The 21,756-nt window shown below is 36.3% G+C and overlaps 2 protein-coding genes and 2 long non-coding RNA genes across 4 annotated transcripts; all 4 read right to left on the reverse strand.

Annotated features, from left to right (window-relative positions):
• Nucleotides 1-2,397: 2,397 nt before the first annotated feature.
• On the reverse strand, nt 2,398-3,290 carry LOC107037237. Its single transcript, XR_001460817.1, has 3 exons — nt 3,211-3,290; nt 2,662-2,730; nt 2,398-2,574 (listed from the first exon to the last, which is right to left on the reverse strand). It is a non-coding gene; the product is annotated as an uncharacterized LOC107037237 (long non-coding RNA).
• Nucleotides 3,291-3,898: 608 nt separating this feature from the next.
• LOC107037238 lies at nt 3,899-5,992 on the reverse strand. Its single transcript, XR_001460818.1, has 3 exons — nt 5,909-5,992; nt 4,417-4,533; nt 3,899-4,345 (listed from the first exon to the last, which is right to left on the reverse strand). It is a non-coding gene; the product is annotated as an uncharacterized LOC107037238 (long non-coding RNA).
• A 6,659-nt stretch (nt 5,993-12,651) lies between these two features.
• LOC107037184 (neuropeptide-like protein 31) lies at nt 12,652-13,794 on the reverse strand. The gene is made up of 2 exons (XM_015255587.2): nt 13,682-13,794; nt 12,652-13,598 (listed from the first exon to the last, which is right to left on the reverse strand). The coding sequence occupies exons 1-2, from the start codon at nt 13,758-13,760 to the stop codon at nt 13,408-13,410; spliced, it is 270 nt and encodes an 89-aa protein (XP_015111073.1). The 5' UTR covers nt 13,761-13,794; the 3' UTR covers nt 12,652-13,407.
• A 2,500-nt stretch (nt 13,795-16,294) lies between these two features.
• Nucleotides 16,295-16,912, reverse strand: LOC107037195 (uncharacterized protein B0495.8). Its single transcript, XM_015255596.1, has 2 exons — nt 16,805-16,912; nt 16,295-16,733 (listed from the first exon to the last, which is right to left on the reverse strand). The coding sequence occupies exons 1-2, from the start codon at nt 16,866-16,868 to the stop codon at nt 16,468-16,470; spliced, it is 330 nt and encodes a 109-aa protein (XP_015111082.1). The 5' UTR covers nt 16,869-16,912; the 3' UTR covers nt 16,295-16,467.
• Nucleotides 16,913-21,756: the final 4,844 nt, after the last annotated feature.

A 21,756-nucleotide genomic window follows, 5' to 3' on the forward strand; every position in this document is an offset into this window, starting at 1 on the left:
GTAACAGTGAGATGAATGTTTGTGTGTGTTATACGTGTCCATATGCTTCCAGCACTGAATTATCGTCACCGACTTTCCCGCCCTCGCTCAGCTGTTGTACGGTGTTGTCACGTTGCTCGACTCGTAATGGCGGTCAAATTTTTTTTAGAGGAATTCGAAAATCAATCGAAAATATCACGCCTATATGGGCCGGTCCCCTACTTGTTCTCGTCGGCGATAGATTCTCCATAGTCTAAAGTAAATGGCTTGCGGTTTTTTTTCAATATCTTGAGTGTCTATCCCATGCAACATCTCGATCAAAGTTCACAAGGTCACGTTTCGTCCCTAAGCGTAATGTTACAAGAAGTGATTTCCAGAAAGTAATTTCTCACTAGGATGGCCCGATGGAAGGATTAAGATTATTAATAACGTGTCAAGTTTTTCTAAACATCCTTAATAGAAAAACTTCACACTTTCTCTCCGAAATTCAACTTTTTTTTCAATCGATGCGTCTTCATGTAATTTGGAACTGATTAGATCATGTGATCGATCGGCTTAGCGGTTTGTTAGTTATTCGCATAAAACTTTAAAACACAAAAAGTGGCAATTTCATTGAAATTCGACGATTTCCCCTGAAATAACGGTGAGATATGAATTAATTTTGTATAATCGGTGCGTTTCCATATAACTCAATGCTAATTGAATCTTGAGCGGAATCGTCTCAGCAGTTGTTCAATTAGTTGGATGAAACTTTAAAAATTTGCGTTTTTTTCTAATCAACAGAAAAAAAGGCATCGATCGGGAATTGATTGGTTCCACCCATGATGGGTCGCACCCAATTCTACTAATCCCTACCGGCCCTCATTTTTTTTCTAACAATATAACAGGAGATGCCCACCACGATTATTCCATGTCCCAAATAAATAATTGATGAATACTCGCATCACCCTTTGACCTTTGCACTAGACTGTTCATTCACAAAAAATCTCATCATCCACAAAAATATTTTCTCCCAAACTTCTTTCGAATGATAAATGTTGACAATTATAAAAAAAAATCAGGCCAATCTTTGGGGTATGACCGGTAGGGGTTGGTGGAATTGGGACCCATTACGGGTCGCACCAATAACTTCCCGACCATTTGTTTTTTCTTTCATTAATTTTTTTATTATCTATTTATTCAATCTTTTTTTCACATTTCTCCGAGGAAATACCCATAGAAGAAAATTCGAAAGTTTTATTGAAATAACTAAAAAACCATTGAGGAGACTTCGCTCAAAATCCAATTACACTCAAGATACATGATGACGCAGCGATTACACGAAATTGATTCAAATTCCATCGTTATTTCAGATGAAATCGTCGAATTTCAGTAAAAGTAACGTTGTTTCACATTTTCTCATATGTTTTATGCAGATAACTGGAAAACCGCTGAGGCAATCATTTCCATAATCTAATCAGTTCTAAGTTACATGAAGACGCATCGATCAAAAAAAAAAAAGTTGAATCGGTTCGTTCGTTCCGGAGAAATCGTTGGACAAAATTTCACTCACATACGGTGCTACGCACGGACATACGCACACACACATTTCTTCAGAAACGTTTCAGGATGACTCTAGAGTTCACGAAACGTGGACAAATCATCGAAATTCAACATTTCATTTTCGGGGTCATTACAATAACTTCCTCCCTTCGGGTCGGGAAGTTAAAAATTCTATTTCATGAATAAACAAATTTTGATTTGTACAAAGCAAACAATCGAAATAAAATTCTGATTTCCTAAAAAATTGTATACTCTATCGCGAATAGTTCAATACAAACCTTCATCACTAGGAATATATTCCTACCGCCTCCTTCTATAAAATCGAAATAAATACAAAAAAGTGAACGACCTCATGAAAAAAAATCTGATGTAATTTTCTAAAAGCAACAACCGAAGTGTAAAGTTCGCGGAATTTTTTTCTTTTAACACACTCGCAGTCGATTCCTCCTGACTGAATCTCCATGAGTTTTTCACACTCTCTGAGATATAAAGCACGGGGTAAAAATGTGATGTAGAAATTAGTGAAAGCGAGAAAAAAAAGGAGAAATAACACAGGAGTCAGCGAGGCGAAATGTAAATGCGTATGCGGCTCTGCAGTTGGTCGAACCTGATAGTAACGTATCCACTCGGGCCAGGCAGTTTCACTCCTCCCCCACACTCTATTCTCTCGTACCTTGACGCGACATTTTCATTTGCAACAAACACGAAGTAGTTACGTTACTCTCATTCTACTTTTCTCTTCACTGCAGGTGCAATAATTTTTTCCTCTATATTTTTCCCTTCTTCTTTTAAATGAAATTTGTTGTGTCATGGGCGGTTCACCGTACGCGCGGGTAAAGAGGAATATGCGGAAATGACTCCCAGTTTTCAATGCGATTTTTCGAATATTGAATTTATTTATTTATTGATTTTGATAACAATTCAATTAACGTTAACCTCATTGTTTAATTCATTTCGTCTGTTAATTCCGGTTGAGATGCCGGGTTTTCTAGTCGTCAAAAATATTGCTAGTACTTGCTCATTTGCCGATTCGCATCATTCCCCCGCCTCGGCCTGAAACAAATTTCATTAAATGGATTTCATTTTGGAATGAACATTTTTTATTTGAGAAGTGGCCATTGTATTTCCCGTAAGAATTACCTCCATATCCTCCGCGACCCATTCCATATCCTCCACGACCCATTTCATAGCCTCTTCCCATGCCTCTCACTGTAACACAATAAGCGAAATTATGAGAATCATCATAACATTGAGGAAAGTCGGGGGTTCGATTTACACGGAGAGAAATTCTTTAGAAAAATTCTAGTGCTAGCACGGGATAAAAGGCGCAAAGTGAGGGCCACAGCAAAATTCCAGTGCTGGAAATTTTATTGAGTGAACTTTTCCCCTTCTTATGTGAAATTTTTACAGAAATGCCCGGAAATTTTTGTCTTAAATCCCTTGAAACTTCAATTTAACGACACCAGAATTTATTGCCAACAATTGCAAGTTTTGTTTGCCAACAAAATCGCTAGTTGAAAATTGCCAAAAAAGAATTTGTTTTTTGAAGAATTTTTGAGAACTCTCCTTCGAGAAGAATTGTTCAAGGGAAATTGACGATTCCACATTGGCCATCTCTCTTTTCCAATTGCTTCGAAAATTGGGATGACTAGAAATTGCAAAAAAATTTGTGAATTGATTGCGACTTACTTTGGCCTTGGGCGGCGAGGATGACTGCGATGACCAAAACAAGCACGGTCTGTAAGAACTTCATGTTTCCACAATAATCGTCGAACTGTCAGATAATGGAGAATCAACTCTTTTATAACACTCGATTGATTCAAAATATTCTTCATAACAAATTATCCTCAGCTGAATTAGCAATTTATGATTTCCAGAGAATCACACAATTTTGCGTCATTAGCGATTGCGGAGAAGCTGCGGAAAGATACGACAATCGGAGGAATATTCCTACGAACGGAATGAAGAGAGTTCTTCACGGAGAGAAGTTTTCTAGAAAAATTCTAGCACGAATACTGGAAAAAATCACAATCCACCGGCTGTGAAAAATTCTAGTGCTGTTAAGGTAAAATTTCTTGGTATTTCTGGTAAAATTTCTGGGGATTTCTGTGAAATTTTCACAGAAATACGGAGAAAAATTCACGTTTTCCCCAATAAAATTTCTAGTGACGGCACTGAAATTTTTTCCTGGCTGTCACTTTGCGCCTCTTTTTCCGCGCTAGCACTAGAATTTTTCTAAAAATTTCTCTCCGTGCTGTATTATTGAAAAACAAAAACTTGGCCGAATTTTCCGGAACAAGAGCTTGGATTCGATTTAGGTGGAAAAAGTTCATTTCATTTTATTTTATTTCATAAAGACCCAACAGCACAGGGCCAATTACAGGATCAAACTACAGTCTACATACAATATAAAAATGAAATTATTAATCGATAAAATTTGACAAAGCTGTCATGACGGAAAGCATCACTAACCCTAGTGGAAAAACAAGGCAGAGGCGTAACATGCCTGATCAGAATTTCGGATTGGACTTGATCAGTTTCTGATCGAGACCTGAACAGAATTTCCACTCGGGTTCCTCTGTATCTATTTTTTCCTCATTTTGGGTCAGGGATAAGAACAAACACATGTGGCAAGTACTCACTATTCTTGTTATAAATTATTCTTATTCTTATTTATTATTCTTATTTAATGGATCCCACAGTAATTTCAGTAATTGATTATTGTCTTACTCGAATCATATTGCGGTGCCAGATTTTCTATTTGTGAGATGCATTACTGAGGAGCTCTCTCATTCTTCGATTCTTATCACTCCTTCAGCTCGTTCTAAAAAAACCGTAAAATTCAACTCATTTTCTAGAAGATTTGTCATTTTTTTACTGAGCACCGATATTTACCATAAGGAGTTCTGTATTTAATGAAGCCTCCCTCGCCATTACGGTCCTTCTCGTACACGTAGCTTACGCGGTCACCATCAGAGTTCCCCCTCGCCCCAATCACTTCCACGTCTCTCCCTGCGACAAAATCAGCAAAATTATAGGAATCGTGATAAGACTGGGGGAGAGTGAATATGAATTATGAAATTTCGGTCAGAAAACGTCAATTCTGACTGTTGAAAATTTTTCACTGAAATTTTCGAGGGGCTACTCCATGTATGACAAAATTCAATAGAAAAAATTAACTAATTCGTTAGAAAATTCTATTGGAACTCCAGAAATTCTATTGGAATTCTATTAAAATTCTAGGAAATTCTCGTTAACATTCTATTTGTTTTTTGAGATTTTGATTTTTCTATATGAATATTATCTTGGCATTTTTTATATAAGAATACTTGGGCATGAATTTTCTAAGTTGTTTTCACTCGGATACTATAATTCAAAACAAAACAAAATCTATGGAAAAAAATTGGAAAAGTCCGCTCTCAATAATTTTAATAGAAAAAATCTCAAGAGAAAACTTCAAACAGAAAAATCAAATTTTATTGATTTTTTCTTATCTAATATCTAATAGAACAATAATAATAATAATAATAGCTTGCTCGACAAGCTTTGAAACAAGAACCAGTTCAACTGAATCGTATACGCCTGTAACGCATCTCACACAACCAAGAATGAGCATGTTTAGCCGTGTACATATACGCCAATCAGCGCCACCTATTGGGTTTGAGGGCGAAACTGAGGTGATGAGGTCGCGTATGTACACAGCAAATTCAAAACAATAACCTACACATAGAGAGATGCACTACAGGCCTATTGTATGATCAGCAGATTTTGAAAACTTAAATTCAGTAGCGAAGTGGTAAAAGGAGATAAGTCAATTTTGACTATTGACCAGTTTTCAATCAATATCTCGGAATCTAAGGCAGATGGCATAATTTTTGTTATAACCTTTTTTGTGGAGCTGATTAAGTGCTACAACAAATGTAATTACGAAAATTTCGCCATCTCCCTTAGATTCAGAAATATTCCTCAAAAACTCAACCGGGAGATGAGTCGACTTATCTCCGTTTACCACTTCACTACTGAATTGGTCCGTTCTGTCCCGCTCCCCCATATGGGGGAACTAATCAGAGAAAGATGTCCTGGACAGTTGTTGATCGTTATTGTATACTAGCTGCAAAATGCAAGTCATTTCAGATAAAAATAATTCTTGAAAATTAATTTTATACCTCTAGAGACGGAAAACTGCGATTCTAACCTCGCTTCGCTCGGTTAAATCGCGGTTTTCAGTCCTCGAGGCATAAAATATCGTGTGCCACATGGCAGTAAAAGTATTTTCTGATGAATGTGACGTTATAACCCGAGCCGAAGGCTCGTCACATTCACATGAACGTCACATTCATCAGAAAATACTTTTACTTCCTAGGGGCACAATATACTATTGACTCACCTCGAGCTTGAGCAGCGAGAATAACTGCGATGATCAATACAAAAAAACTTTGCAAGAAATTCATGTTTCTCCAGTAGCTGTAGACCAAGTGTGAAGTAATGCTGGAGTATCGACTCTTTTATATGACTGGTTTCGATCATTCTGCATTTAAAAAAATCCATCGCTGATGTGAATCGGCGTTTTCTGCCTATAATTTCAATTATATTATCATATATTTTTTGTCATCGTTATCGGCGGGAAGATTCGCGGATGAGAGTGTCATTTCCATCTCAAGACCAAAGTTCACTTATTTATTACCGATTATATAGTCATTTGATTAAATATATTCGACAGAATTGTGCGCTTCTAGAAATTTCCGACTAAAATTCCCGGTAGACATGCGTAAAATTGTTAACTACACATTCCCGATCAGATTTCATGAAATCTTTGGTTGAAACGATTGAAAATTTTTATTAGAAAATCACCGAAAACTGTAAGTTTCACTAGGATTATTCAGTAAAAATCAGGAAAATCGGGAACATGCCGGTGCCCATATTTGTATAGGGGAGGGTAGGGCAAAACGGACCACAGACAGAAAATTGATAATTTTTGTTTTTTCTTTTTCCTTTAAATCAGGAACACTGAATGTGTTGAATTAAAAGTGAGTTTCTTGAATCGTAACTGTCACAGGGGTTTTATAGACAAGAAGTGTCGTCACATTTCTAGGCATGTTCACTCAAAATTAAGGAATCGAAAAAAATCACGATTACAAAGCTTCCATTCGGAAGCAAAAACAAAAATTATCAATTTGCTGTCAGTGGTCCGTTTTGCCCTAGGGGGAAATATATCTAGATCGAAACAAATCGAAGACTCAGACTACTCGCACGAATTCTATATAAAATTTGTACGATCTGCTAGTGTCCGAGTAGCGGACACCTGCACTGAGAGAAATATCGTCATAATATCACAAAACTAATTTCTTGCGCCAAATATCTCATCTGTTGAGGATTAATTTCTTGGGATACGAATTCCGGATAATGTGCCAGATAATGTCAGATTTCGGTGAAGTGTTTGTGACTTGAACATGAACATTTCATGATAAAGTGAGAATTCCTTGTCACAAGAAATCGGTTTTTTTCGTGTCAAAAAATGAGAAAATGACTAAAAATATTAAAAGCTTCGATTCAGTGAATCATGAATCAGAGACGTTCATATTGAAATAATAGAGAGTTTATGCAGAGGAAAACCTCCAGATATTAAAAAAATATCACCGTCGACCACGCTCAATCGCTTTGAGTTCGAAGGGAAGCAATATCTGCTTTTTCTTCTGTCAAACTATTCTTGTCTTTTAAGGATAATCAGGCGAGCTGAGAGGGTTAGTAAAACAGCAGCCATTTTTTTCTTTTTTTCTTATTTAAATATTCTTTAAATGTTGGAAAAAGTATGTGCAAAGTTTCAGACTGCTGGGGAGCATGGTTAATTTATTATGAATTTTTGAAAAAGTGATTATTTAACCCGTGATCTTATGGAAATCACCAAAAAACTGCAAAACCCAAGGATAAAATGCAACCAAACTCATGAAACTTTAGACACATTTAGAACATGTGGTCAATGATTTTTTGAGTGAAAAAGATTGTCGCCTAGGAGCATTGTTTATTAATAATAGCGAAAAAAGGACTGAAAAATGAAATTTCTGCGCACGCAGCCCAAACCAGCAGCAACGTCCCAAGTACCGATCGGGTGGGGGTAGCGCGGTCAATTTAAACGTCTCTTGAGAGAGAACGAGGAAGCGTTGTGATTGGAGCTCCCTCGAGCCAGTGGTACCAGCTCCTGGTGAAAAAAAAACTACCGACGATGTTGCCACTTTTTTGCATGGATTAATATTTTTTAATTTATTAAAAAAAACAATCTGAAAACCACTCAATGCGTGGAACAGATACAAATAAATTTGATTAGCTCCAAAAATAATTTTTAACTGGAGATACTCCCTAATATTGCCTCAATTTTGAATCCGAATAGGAAAAATTTTTTTGTTCAGCGATTGGTTTTCTGCAGGAAAACAATACAAACCCCTCCGCCTCGCCTCCTACATTTTCTCCTCGCCCGATTCTCCTCAAGGAATATTATCTCAGTTCGAAAAAAGACATCATCTTTTCATTCAGTAACTTTCTGCTTAGCCCGAAGAGCACCGATTTCTCGTCTGCAACCTACCATAGCTTGATCAAATATCTATGCGATGTTGTTCATTCCAGAAATGATTTTTGTGACATTATGTTGATTTTTCTCTCAGTGTGATGTGACAGACCATTGCGCCTTATTTGGGTATTTCAGGAAATATTTGATGGCGCGAAGGTATAAATGATAGTATCATTACAAGTCACTTCATAAATACCAATTATTATATATCTTTATTCGAAAAGACTCTGAGATGATCAAGATGCTTTTACATTCTTCAAATTCGTAAGTCCGGAATCGTTGGCCGTTAAGAGTCAGTTACTAATAGTTTCACATGTAGCCGAACCCCATTCCGCCTTGCATTCGGCCATTTCCGTATTTCATATTGGCATTTCCTTGAGGGACTGAAAAAGCGATTTTCTTAAGTATCCAGTCTTTTGGCAATTGCTCGTTAATAAAATGTTTACCATATCTACCTGGCATTCCACGCATCTGTCCACCCCCGTTTCCGTATCCGTTCATTCTTGCTCCGTTTCCTCCAACTCCCATGTTGTATCCCATGCCTTTGCCAATGAAATTTTAATTCAAAAAATAAAATATACATCATACACTCAGAATGAGTTCAATTCATAGAAAAATGCTATTTGCCAAGATGATACATGTCATGAATTTTCTTTATATCGAAATATAAAGAATCGTCTGAGTATATTTCTCTACGCCTACACTGACAGAAAAACAAACACGTTGTCAAACAAGTCTTGTTTGGGCCAGCAAAATCGCTGTTGAAAATTACCAAAAAAGAATTTGTTTTCTTCGAATTTGGAAGTCTCAAACATGAATAATTGTTCTGCTTTCGACAACAATGAAATATTTGGCCCAAGAGGCGGATAATGCACACCGGTGCCTTTCCAGAATGAAAATATCTCATAGAGAAAAGTTTATCAACGACTTATCAACGATTTTTTTTTATTTTTTCATTTAAGGGTTCATTCCTTGTCTGTGATTATTAGACAGCCGAAACGAAAAACTACTATCCCTTGTTTCGCATAAAACAAAGATTTTTCGGGAGCAAAATACGTATGGGAGTATCGAATAACGAAGAAGTAGTGCTAGAAATGACATTTCTTGCGTCTACAGAGAATGAATTTTTTTTTCAACTCCTAAATCTATTTTTACGACAAAAATTTTTCATTCCGGCGCATTGCATGTTTGGCACAAAAAATTCTTTTTTGATAATTTTCAAAAATCTATTTTCTTGGCACAAGTGACTTGTTTGAGAACTTTGTCGTTTTTCCCTCAGTGTATTCCTTAATCTCAGAGGAAGAAAGTTTTTATTTTCTTAGTACTAAAAAACTCTAGATACTTGGTGGTACTGATATTTAGGAAGCAAAACGTCTTCGATGTCAATTAAATTTTAACCTATTCATCCATTATTTCTTTTTATGAATCTCATAAGTATGAAAATATACAAGCGTAAATTGGATTGGTATTTATCATTCGTGGAATCGTAATGTCACGAGAGAATTATTGAAATTCCTTTCGATTACTAATTAGTCACTTTGACCGTGGGCGGCAGCAATCAATGCTAGTACGACCACGAAAATTTTCCACAAGAAATACATCTTCACTGAGTTTTCCCGGAATGAGTATGGATCTTCACTGGAATCCCTGGTCTTTTATATCAAGTGACAAGGGAACGTCATCAAATAAATCCGTAAATACCATATCGTAAATAACAATGCGTAAATAACATCACCTGTAATGAATCATTCGTTTTTGTTATCTATTATTCACTCGCCTTCAGATGCAATTATAGTTTAAGTACGAGATTCATGTAATCACTTGCGTGTAACGCTTGAGAGCAGTAATGACAGCTGTCTCTGATAGCATCGACACAGAGAGAGGATGAGAATGATCAATCAATTACTCTCAACCGACTCATCTTATTCAAGCTGCAACTTATAAATAAGTGAATCATACGGAGACCGGAACAGTGTCTCGTAAAAAAAATAACAAGAATCATTTTTATTTACGAAAATTTCGGCTAAAAAGGGGATTCCCACTTCTTCCGAGTCCGAATCCGATAATTGCCCAAATGGGAGTCACGCGTGCAAAGTGATGGCGATTATTTTCAAGGTTAGATCTATATTCCTTTTTTATAAATAAATGTCAAAATGTTCGAAAAAAGGCCGAGGATTAATTTGTTCGAAAATTTACCCCCAAGAATTTCTACACAAAAATAAAAATCTATTGACTTTTTTCTGTTAAATATCTTTTAACAAAATGATACCATAAAGTTGCATAATTTCGTATAGAAATCGCGCCAAAAAAAATAATTTTTTAATAGATTTCTTATAAAACTTCATCCTTGTCGAGTTGGAATAGAAATTCAATAGAGTTTCTTAGAGATAGTGCTTGGTTTTTCCACTAAATTTTTTTCTTGCATTCAGCGATTTTTCGCACGTTTCCCATTACAACATTTTAACTAACAACACTTCAGATCACAACATTGCAATTATTGAAGCTGAAACTAGCAGAATATTCATCAGCGGAAAATTCAATTTAGGCGATATTTAAGTGTGGAAGAGTCAAATAATCATATATACAAATGTTTTTTTAAGTGCCAATGAGTTTGTACATTACTTGAAAACATTCGTACACTCCTAGATTCGCCTAAGACAAATCTTCTACTGTCGAATCTTTCGCTAGTTTCAGTTTCATTTGCAATTAATACCATTCCAAATCTCAGCATGTGAACAAATAAATCAACAACAATCATCAAGAAGCGATGCCATTCGTAAACTCTTCTCCAGCTGTCCTGAAACCATCAGAGTGCATTTGTGTGAATACAAATGGATACACACATTCACAAAAACCATCGAAATATCTTGAGGATCGCGATCGAACTGTGAATATGTGTATCGTAGAATTGCTCACTGTATGAAATTATAGAATGCTGAATCATCAAATTCATCCTTTCTACAAAAGAAAAGTCAATCTTCCCATTGTATTTCACCTGACTAGTGTAACGGCGCGTTCCCCACGACGTGAGAATAGGCGTATTGAATATGATAAAGGGCCGGTTTGTTCATGTTCCTTTTCCTCTAAAGGCCCGTTTTCCAAACGGAGCTTTAGCAAACGGTCCATTGACATAACACTTGGAACCCTCTGGCGAAGCCGATGATTGGATAAACGGACCGTTTGTTAAACTGGACTTTAGAGCAAAAGGTACATGAACCACTGAAATATACTATATACTGGAAAGGGCACTGCAATGCCAGACTCGTAAATGGAAACCGAGCCAGAGAGGAGTAGATTTTGGGGGCCACCTCTCTCACTCTCTCGACGGCGCGCATGCGCGTAACGTCCCAAACGACACGCGGTACAAGCGAGTTGAGAAGCTTAGGTTGAATTATGCGCAATGAATTGATGTGTTAAAGATTGTTTTGATGCTAGAAAGATAAATAAATATTGGGACGTTTACTTTTTCATCACAGTATTGGAAAGATCAAATAGAGATCAGAAACTCGAGGCATGTTCTTGAATTTGAGGAATTAATTCCCCTTGAAATAAATGTTTATATCATTCAAATATCAACTCTCTGTTTCAGGAATTATATTGGACATACCGAATTTTGAAATTCCGAATACTGGGGAGAGTACTGCCTCAGAGGATTTCGATTTTCCCTCAGATTAATTGAAGAAAGAATCTATTGAATTGTATATTCGCGCATTGAAGAAAGAACGGAAGAGGTTAGAGAGAGAACGGTCATAAAGGGAAATTGTAGTGGTGGGGGAACGATTCCCCGCGTGCGATGGGACACTGTGCACTAACTAGAGATGCAAATGCGTCACATGACCCGTCATATGACGGGTCAAATGACGGTCACATGACGAGGCGTTCATGACGGCTATCACAATTCCCCTTCCCCCTTCTGTGACCGTCACAGCTTGTCAAGAAAAAATGACAGTCATTTTTTATCTATATAGATGAAACTTTATTTTTTTCTCGGTCAATTTTCAGTTGAATTCCTTTTGTATTGGTTTAATCCGCATTTTGAAATGGAAATCACGTTTTTTTTCTCATCCATATAGATGAAACTATTTTATTTTATTCATGACCGTCACAAATTGGAAATTAGTTATGACCGTCATTATGCAACTATATAGATGGTTTGACAACAATTTGGTTACAAATGATTTGTGATAATCATCTGTAGTTGGAAAATTTGTGCGTCACATGACCGTCACAAGACCGTCATTTTTTGGTCATATGACACGATCTAAAAAATGACGGTCATTTTGCATCTCTAGCACTAACGAATGTGTAGAGAAGACATGGTACTGCGAGCCTATTCTCGAATTGAAATCGTACGTTCGACTTCAACAAGTCGCATACGGCCCATAAGGCGTACCACGAGTCGCATGCGACCTATCGAAATCGAACGCACGATTTCAGTTCAAGAATAGACCTGGCCTCTCTCATGAGAAGAGGATATAGCCAATAATTTGTATAGAATCGACTTACGAAGGTGAGCAGTTATGGAAGTTCTATTGTACCACAAAAAGGATAACTCGATGAAATAAACCAAATTTTGTGGGTCTTCCTGGTATGGTATTTATTAAGTGCTTTGATTTCGTATGCACAGAAGTTCCATATCAATTCGATTCATTCTATCCATTCATATTTCATCATTATTTTTCACACTTTTGGATACACTGAGAGAAAAATCGACATAATATGACAAAAATAATTTCTTGAGTGGAGAACATCGCATGCATATTTGATCAATTCATGGTAGGTTTCAGAAAAAAACGGTGTCCGGGCAAAAGGAGGATGATACTGAATGAAAAATTGATACATTTTTTTTTTGGAACTTAGATAATATTACTGAAGGGACAAAGTAAGTTTGAGAGAAGGAAAAGATTTTCTTGCTTTCGTTCAGACTCATTGCGATTGAGAGCAAGTGACAATTATATCTTAGAAATATCTGAATGGTCTCCGCTGCATAAGTTCTGTATTCATTCAATATAAAAGTCAGAATCGAAGCTTTTAGTATTTTTAGTAATTTTTTCATCTTTTGACACGAAATCAACGATTTCTTGAGGCAAAAAATTGTCACTTTATCGCCAAGTAGTCGTGGTCAAGTCACGAACGTTTCACAGGATTCATACACGGTCCGAGTCATTATGCGGAATTCTTATCCTAAGCGTTTTATCCTCAAGAGATGAGATATTTGACGCAAAAAAAAAATTTTGTGATATTATCCCGATATTTCTGTCAGTGCACGTAAAAATATTTCCTCGCATGATTGAGCCATTGTTCCTTGCTCATGAGAGCTCTATTCAGAGCATGAGAGTAAAACTGGGACTCCCCGGACCAGGAACTCCGTAACCCTGTTCATAGCCATTTCCACCATAAGAGTTACCACGTCCATAACCATTCCCACCATATCCATCATCTCGTCCATATCCATTTCTGCCATATCCGTCATATCGTCCATAGTCATTGCCACCATATTCTCGCCGACCGTAACCTAAAATAATTCCGTCATGAAAACGATTTCTGGCTGATCACAAGATATTTCTTTCATATTATTTTAATTCTTTAATAATTTACCTTGACTCTGAACAGTAGCCACTAGTGCCACAACGATTACACAGACCATCAGCAGCAGTTTCATATTTTTGCCTCCCATTTCCTTCTCGAAATTGTAAATTCGAAGTTAATGATGTGTGAGTTGTACTGTGGAAAAACAGAAAATTTTCAGTCTTTTATACGCCTAGTTAATTATGTTCATTATTTTCCATCGCAAGGCACAAATTGCGGTAATGAGGAGTTTTAATTTTCCCCTTTCAGGAAGCGTTCATTCAACAGCACACAATTGGCCACAATTATTACTTGTATTTTTCAGGTGATGAAAAAACGTGATTATTTTTCAGTGAAAGAACTTGTTTACAGGTTTATTTCCTATATTTATTGCATGCGACTAATGAAAAAAATCATGCAACTAATTGGGGAAAATCGTAGGAGCATTCGAAGAATAGGGGCGAAGGGGGATAATAGGACACGGCGTAAAATGAGATTGCCCGAAAAATCATACACTAGAAAAATTAGTGCATAAAATGTCGACACTTTCGTCTCCTTTTTAGTACCCTAAATTGAGACGTTAAGACGCATTTTAGATATTCAGGCGTCTTAGTCGAAGAAGATGTGTTCCAAACCTATGGCGTCTCATTTTTTTTTCAAATGGTTCACTCATTTCTCAAAAAAAACCTCTGTAGCTCAAAAATTGGAGGCCCTGGACTGTTTTTAACATTTTAAGCGTCTGCGGGGCAAACGGACAATAAACAATTAATTTTTTTGCACTAATTACTCATTTTTAGATGTATATAATCGATCCTCAATGTGTGAGAAATCTCATTCCAATAGCCTGCGACTTTTAAAGTAGCTCGACCCTTACGGTAAATTCAAAGATTATGGAAAACTGCAAAGAAATTGCAGAAAACTCGATTAGATTCGGAATTCTAATTTTTTTCTCAATTTAATTATCGTTTTGGTTTTTCAAAGAAGAACTGTTTAAAAATCTGGATTTAACCCAGTGTCTCATGTGAAAATCAACATTTCCATTGTAATCAAAGATTAAAATCTAATTTTTTTTTCATTAGATGTGAAAAAATCAAGAATTTTTTTGACACCTCATAAAAAATAATCCACCGTTTTGCAAACAAGATTTTTATAAAATTATAAAATTATTTTTTTATTAAATTATAAAAGGGAAATGTTTGAAGAAATATCAATATTTTGCCAAATTTAATTTAGATAATACTGACTGGGTATGAATTTTTTCCAATTTTTTCCATGCAATTTAGTTGAAAAATTTAAAAACTGAAAATATCCAAAAGTACAACGTAGCCCGGCCGAAGGGTAGAGCTACTTTAAAACTCATAGTAATCTCCCCTTAAATCAATTAATATCATGGAGATGACAACAATCATTGGATGAATATAAGACATTAGTCCACGTTAAGTCCAACTGCTGTATCAAGTAATTTTTCCAAATTACTTTCCTTTAAAAATTGATTTGTCGACCTATCAGCTATACATTGACAGAAAAAATTAATGTTATCAAGAGAATTTTATTTGAACCAACCATCAGTTGGTTGTTAATTTTCAAACAAACTTCACAGTGAATACCAGTTATCTCTTCTTGAGATACATTTGATTGGGAGAAATCGAACTTCTCTAGAATTGAAGTTGCTTTTATTTGTCGCAATAGTGAGAGTATTTGATTTCTTTCCGGCCAAAAGTTTGCTAGCTCCGGGAATTCGTTGGTTTACTCAAATCTCAAAATTATTCTCATGACTAAATACGTTGTTATCTCAATCAACACGATCACACGTTGTTCCGAGTAAATTATAATTGAAGTGAGCACTTCGTATGTCGAATCAGGATGAATATTGTTACGCGGAAAAAGCTGTGAGATTGTAGTAAGATGTCGTTGAGTTGAAAGAAGTTTATACTTCTTGACTAAAAAAAATCGCATGAGTTTACAATAACAGAATCACAGATTACGGCAATTCAACACAAACTTGGGTATCACAAATTTCGTTCAATGTGATGTACGGAAAGCTCAATTTAAGGATTGACGTAAGCATCTTTTTTACAAGAGTAAATTTTTTTATGGTCAAATGCCATGAAACTTTGGCAAAACGTTATTTGAACTATTATAAAATAATCGATCTATCGGTCAGCTCTTCGTCAATATTGTCAATATCGATTTTTTTGGTTTATGTTTTAGTTGATATCGACAATATGAAAAAGAGCTAAGCGATAGATCGATCATCTTATAATGGTTCAAATAACATTTTGCCAAAGTTTCATGGCGTTTGACCATAAAAAAATTTACCCTTGTGAAAAACTCCCGCCAAAATTGCTTACGTCAATCCTTAAACATCGGCTTCATTCGAGAAAACAACATTCAATTCATTCCCCAATGTAATCATCTCCTAGATACGAATTTTTCATCAATTCATGAAAGTAGAAAATTTCTCGACTGGAGATTATATTAGGTTAAAAAAATAGAACTTTTCCATTTTTGTGGTGAATACATGTGACTTGACGCCAAGGACTATTTTATTTGATTCAAATGGATGCATCTCAAGAAGAAATAATTGATATTCGCCGTAAGATCTCATTTATTTGAAATTGGTTCAACTATACACTGCTTATTTCAAGAAGGAAACATCTCAATAAAAATAATTTTTTCTATCAGCGTAGCGCATTGAAGCCAATATGAGAACTCAGTTCTTATCATTCGTTTATTGGGAGTACTTCTCAGGCATACAATTCCCACAAAATTGAGGGTCAAATTTGTTCTGATAAATTGTTAATAATCAAGTGTCTTCATTGATAGTTCTGTCGATCATAGTCCCGGCGATCATAGTCCCGGCGATCATAGTCCCGACGATCGTAGTCACGGCGATCGTAGTCACGACGTCCTCCTCTACCTCGAGATCTGTCTCTTCCTCTGTCTCGTTCTTGCCTCCCCATTAGATAACCTTGTTCGTAACTATATCTATTAGCGTAGCCGTCGTAGTATCCATCAGTATATCCGGTCCCCGCGCCATATCCATTGTTGGGGGCTGGGTTTGAACCTTGCGAAGAGTATTCTACAACAGAGGATACATTTTTTCCATCGTTTCTTCTCTAAATATTCTTTTATTGCTGCATTGACATTCACCTTGACTTCCAGCAATAGACAGTAGCGCTAATAAAAGAGTGACAGATGCCCAGAGTAGCTTCATTTTTCTCCTTTGGATTTCACCTGACAAGCATCAAACCGCGCAGTTTGATGGGGATTGAAAAATACTGAGAAAGATCGAAATTACGCTGCCTTTTTATATGTTGGTTTGATCACGTCAATTATACGTAGAATCAACAGATGAATTACGGGAGTTGAGTATAAATTATTTTTCCGGGAAGAGATTCTCCGACGAGAGGTAATTGTCTTTGCAGTCTGTTGTTTTCAAAACGATTTTCTTCATTCACAATTCACAATTCCTTTGCACATCATTTCCTTCTATCACGTATAATTCACTGATTTCATTTTATTAAGTTGAATAAGATCCATCCCATCCCGTTCTCTCCACGAACAATGCGAAGAAACAATTTTTCACTGCCCCTGAATATTGAACGATCACAACTGATGAGACAATGAAATGAGATTGAATCCAACCAGTCATTTTTTCACCCTGATCATCACCCCACATTCTTTTTTACCCTCGAAGTCGTCCCCTGTGTTTTCGGCAAAGGTCGGTTGTAGTCTCGATATCTCCAGAATCCGTTGACATCCCCCATTCTCACGGACCACCCTCCTGACCGCAAATTGAAATTCTTAGTCGTCCAACAGCACTTCACAGTCCCCTCCCCGCTCTTTAGCCCCTTCACTCATCCACCACAGAATCTCGAGATTTCATTATTTCATTCGTCCACTATCCCTTGCTTCCATCCATCACTCTTTCCTCCGGAATTTGACCACGGGGAATTGATGGAAATTTATAATGTTTGTTATGAAGCACTTTCATACATTTCATTATGTAATAATATTGTATCATATTTCTCGTCATAAATTAGAACAGAGAAATTTTGATAAATGCAAATTATGCCTGATGGTTGTTCCTCAGAAATTATCTTTCCGTTACCAAGAAACGCCAGATGAAGATTATCTCTCTATATTATAAAAATCCAAGTCGACTTCTGGTGGTGAAAATTTGGTACTCGAAACTAAAACTACAAAATTGAGGGCCACAGGGGTCATAAGGGTTAGAATAAGGGTGACGAAGGTCAAAATAGGGGTCGCCAAGGTCAGAATGAGGATCACGAGGGTCACTGAATTCCAAAATATTCATATCCCGCCCATATTCGAAGAAAAAACAGTGATTCCGAGTTTTCACCGACACAAATGAAGAAAAACAAATTTTCTCCATTTTCTAGTCCACGGAGAGGAATATTCAATAAAAATTACGTATCTTTTCCGTAATTCCGGAGCGAAATGTGGTTGTAGGAAATTTTACGGAACTGTCACAGAATTTTTCCAGAGAGTTCTGTAATTTTTATCTGAATCTCCTGTGAAAAATTACGATACCGTCACTTAAGTTTTCTGAGTTGATTCCGTAATCGGTGAGCGAATTGTCAGTTCCGTAATTTTTACTGAACATTTCTCTCCGTGTCGGTCATCCCCTTTTAAAATATTTTCAGTATTCAATTGGTGATTTTTGCAATTCATTGCCATTTAGGTTGCCATTCTATTGATTCTATCAAAACACAAGGTTAGAAATTTGATTTATGGCTATTCTTTCATTATTTTGAAAATGCTATTGTAAGACACAAATATTGATTTAATTTTAATGTTTTCGATTGAAAAAGAATGAGATCAGTTATCTAAACTTTTTTTTTGCTACTATCTATTTTTCAGTACATACAAATCAATGTCTGTATTATCAGATATCTTCTTCGAATAAAGCATGTAATTATCCACTTTATCAGCGTCACGATATCCCGCAAAAGAATATCTGTTCAATTGAAAGCAGAATTCATAGATGCAATAAAATGTTCATTGGGTCTATGAGGAACATATTGTTGGATACTCATTGATGCGAGACTTTCGCAGTGAACAGTTTCTTGTTTACGACAAACGCAATTCTTCATCATTTGAACTGATTATTTTTCCATTGCAATTGTGAAAAAAAAATTATTTGCGCCAAATCCGAAGTGTTTGAACTAAACCAAAATTGAATTGTATGAAATCGATTCTGTCGCAACAACATGTATTTCGAAAGGAAATACCGAGAGGGTTTGGAAATCCATAAAAACCCTAACAACCTCAACAGGGACAGAGGATATTAAGTGAACCCCATTTGGAAAACTGTCCTCCCGGTTTTTTAATTGACCAGCTGATCAATTAAAACCATACGATTGGCTGACCCCCCCCCCTCTTCCCCTTCCCCCACCATCACAGGGGAAGACATATAAGGACAACCCCCAAACATCGGAGCTCAGAATCGGAGCTCATAGCCCTGAAGATGCAATGCAGACTGCAATATTTGCGAAACGTCGGCGCAATGCTGAAACCAAACGCGGCATCCATCCGGAAGCCAATAATGTCATTAATAATGGCCGCGAAAGCCTCAAAACTAGCATGTATTTTCTAAATTCGATAGAATAAACAAAATATACTATACTATAACAAAATCGATTTCATACAATCCAATTTTGGTTTAGCTCAAATCGATATTTGTGGTTTACAATAGCATTTTCTGTTGCGACTATTCAATCGATGAACGATTTGGATCAATCATAGAATTTCTATTTCTTAGAAATTTTTTTTCTCAGCGTAGGAGTCATCGATATGTAATAACACAACAGCTTCAAAACTATCGGGTATTTTCCGATCGGTTCTTTGCAAACAAACGAAGGGATCAAATTTTTAAAGTTAAAATATCAACCGTAAAAATCAGTGATGTCCCTGAAAATCAAAACATTTTTTCCTCTGCCCAAAAGACATTACACACTAAACACTTTCATTTCCTTCCCTTCAACCCATCAACACAATGCAATCCCCTATATTTACGATATTACCCAATATCCGTTGACAAGACTCACGGTATAAACTTTATTGAAGAACCCCAAGTCATTTGCGATAATTCTTTTTAATTAAAATCCGCAATATGAGTATTTATCCTCCGCCTTCGGTCATCAGTCCTCGCAGTTACATATAAAAAACGAAATATATTGGGGGAATCGCACGTATCCATGAACGTATTTTTTTCGTAATGCCTTTGAAAGAGAAAGGAACAGAGGAGTACTGGTGCACACCCCAATACTTCTCCGCCACCGGGATTTCATCCAATGGCGGGGGGAGAGGAAGGCACCGAAGATCTTTTAATTTGAGGCCAAATTCCTCTCGAGGGGAACCACACGAGAGCGCTCGAGGATTGTTGGGTGGATGGTGGTTACAAGAGGGAGGGTTTTTAAGTCACATAGCCTCGGAATATCCTAAAAAACACCCCTCCAATCTGGTGACATGTACAACCACAGTGAATCTGTTTTAGGGTACAAACATGTGCCGTATAAATCATTGGAGAAATGTGGATTGTCGGGAGTCAAATTAATATGAGCACTTTGATAAATAGAGTCAGGCATGTATTAAAAAATTCTTGACATTTTATTTTTGACATGTGATAATTTGAAGATGAATCGGTACGCAGGGACGCTAAATCTTGCTCGTACACGGAGAGAAATATTCGATAAAAATTACGTATCTTTTTCATAATTCCGGAGCGAAATGTGGATGTAGGAAATTTTACGGAACTGTTTCGGAATTTTTCCGAAGCGTTCCGTAATTTTTATTTGAATCTCCTGTGAAAAATTACGATACAGTTACTTAAATTTTCTGAGTCGATTCCGTAATCGGTGAGCGAATTGTGTCTTCCGAAATTTTTACAGAACATTTCTCTCCGTGTATTAAAAATTAATTTACCTGACGAATGGAAGGTTTGTGGTCTCTGAAATTTAAGGGGAGGTTCACCCCGGGAACAACACTTTTTCATTTTTGGAGAAGAAGCAAGTGGCCCATTGCACAGGTGTCAATCGAGTATAGTTTTTCTGCTAATAAATTAGCAATTTGCTTCAGAATGGATTAATCGAATTAAAACAAAAAAGTGTATATTCGTTTTTTGTTATCAATTTCAGATTAGTAGAAAAGTTCAATTTTGACTTGACTGTGACTTGGCCATGTCAATGTCGAGCCAGGGTTGGGCCAATGTCGGGCCAGGGGCGGCCCAATGTCAGCCCAGGGTGGGGCCTATGTCGGCCAAAGATTGGCCCCCTAACAAGGCTGTAATTTCAAAGTAAATAATGCGATGGCCACTATTTTCGAACTCAACCGAAATAACATCCAAACGAATATTTTAAGCCATAATTGAAAAGATTTCGATGATTTTTTTGTGAATGGTCGTCGAAAAACTAAATTGGAAAAAAACGCTCACATACATACATACATACGGACATGATCTAAAACAGCATATTCGAACACCTGAGATCAAAATTAGACAGCACGACACAAAAAAATGGAAATTTTGGATTTGATTTGATTTCAAAAATTAAAAATACTATTTTCTGCGCGATTTTTCCTCCGCAATTTTATTTTGTAGATCATAATTGTCTCCTGCCACCCAAAAGTAGAGAATCAAATTTAGCTAAATCGCAAAATCAACTTGACAAAAATCCACAAAGTATTTTTTTTGTAATTTTTTTTTAATCGGATATGAAATTTCCACTTCTTAATTATGAAAAATGCGGGAGAAGGTGCAATTTCAGTTTATTCGTTTATCAAAATTTGTATTAATATCTGAAGGTGTGTCCTGGAGATACACCCATTTGTCATTATCAAAACTAATAGGTGGAAACAGTTAAAAAAAGTCGGTAAATTCAATTTCACGATTAGAAAAAACATAATAACTGTACTCATTTATAAAAAAAAGCAATTGTCCACTTGTATAATTTGAGAAAAAGAAAGTTTCATGCATTAGTTATTCCCTAGTAGTATGAACCCATTTATTGATAAACTGAGTACCTATTTTTTATTGTAAATACCAATGAATGATTTAAAATCAATTTATTTTATTAAATTCC

The sequence above is a fragment of the Diachasma alloeum genome, unplaced genomic scaffold (genome assembly GCF_001412515.2).
Source record: "Diachasma alloeum isolate Michigan unplaced genomic scaffold, Dall2.0 Dall_scaffold_00214, whole genome shotgun sequence".
Lineage (NCBI taxonomy): Eukaryota > Metazoa > Arthropoda > Insecta > Hymenoptera > Braconidae > Diachasma > Diachasma alloeum.

What these genes read in the sequence shown, in the direction of transcription:
- LOC107037184 (XM_015255587.2), bottom strand. Translation starts at nt 13,760, where the DNA reads ATGGGAGGCAAAAATATGAAACTGCTGCTGATGGTCTGTGTAATCGTT. An exon ending in GGCTACTGTTCAGAGTCAAG is followed by an intron (nt 13,599 to 13,681) that starts GTAAATTATTAA and finishes GAATTATTTTAG; the next exon opens with GTTACGGTCGGCGAGAATAT.
- LOC107037195 (XM_015255596.1), bottom strand. Translation starts at nt 16,868, where the DNA reads ATGAAGCTACTCTGGGCATCTGTCACTCTTTTATTAGCGCTACTGTCT. An exon ending in GTCTATTGCTGGAAGTCAAG is followed by an intron (nt 16,734 to 16,804) that starts GTGAATGTCAAT and finishes CCTCTGTTGTAG; the next exon opens with AATACTCTTCGCAAGGTTCA.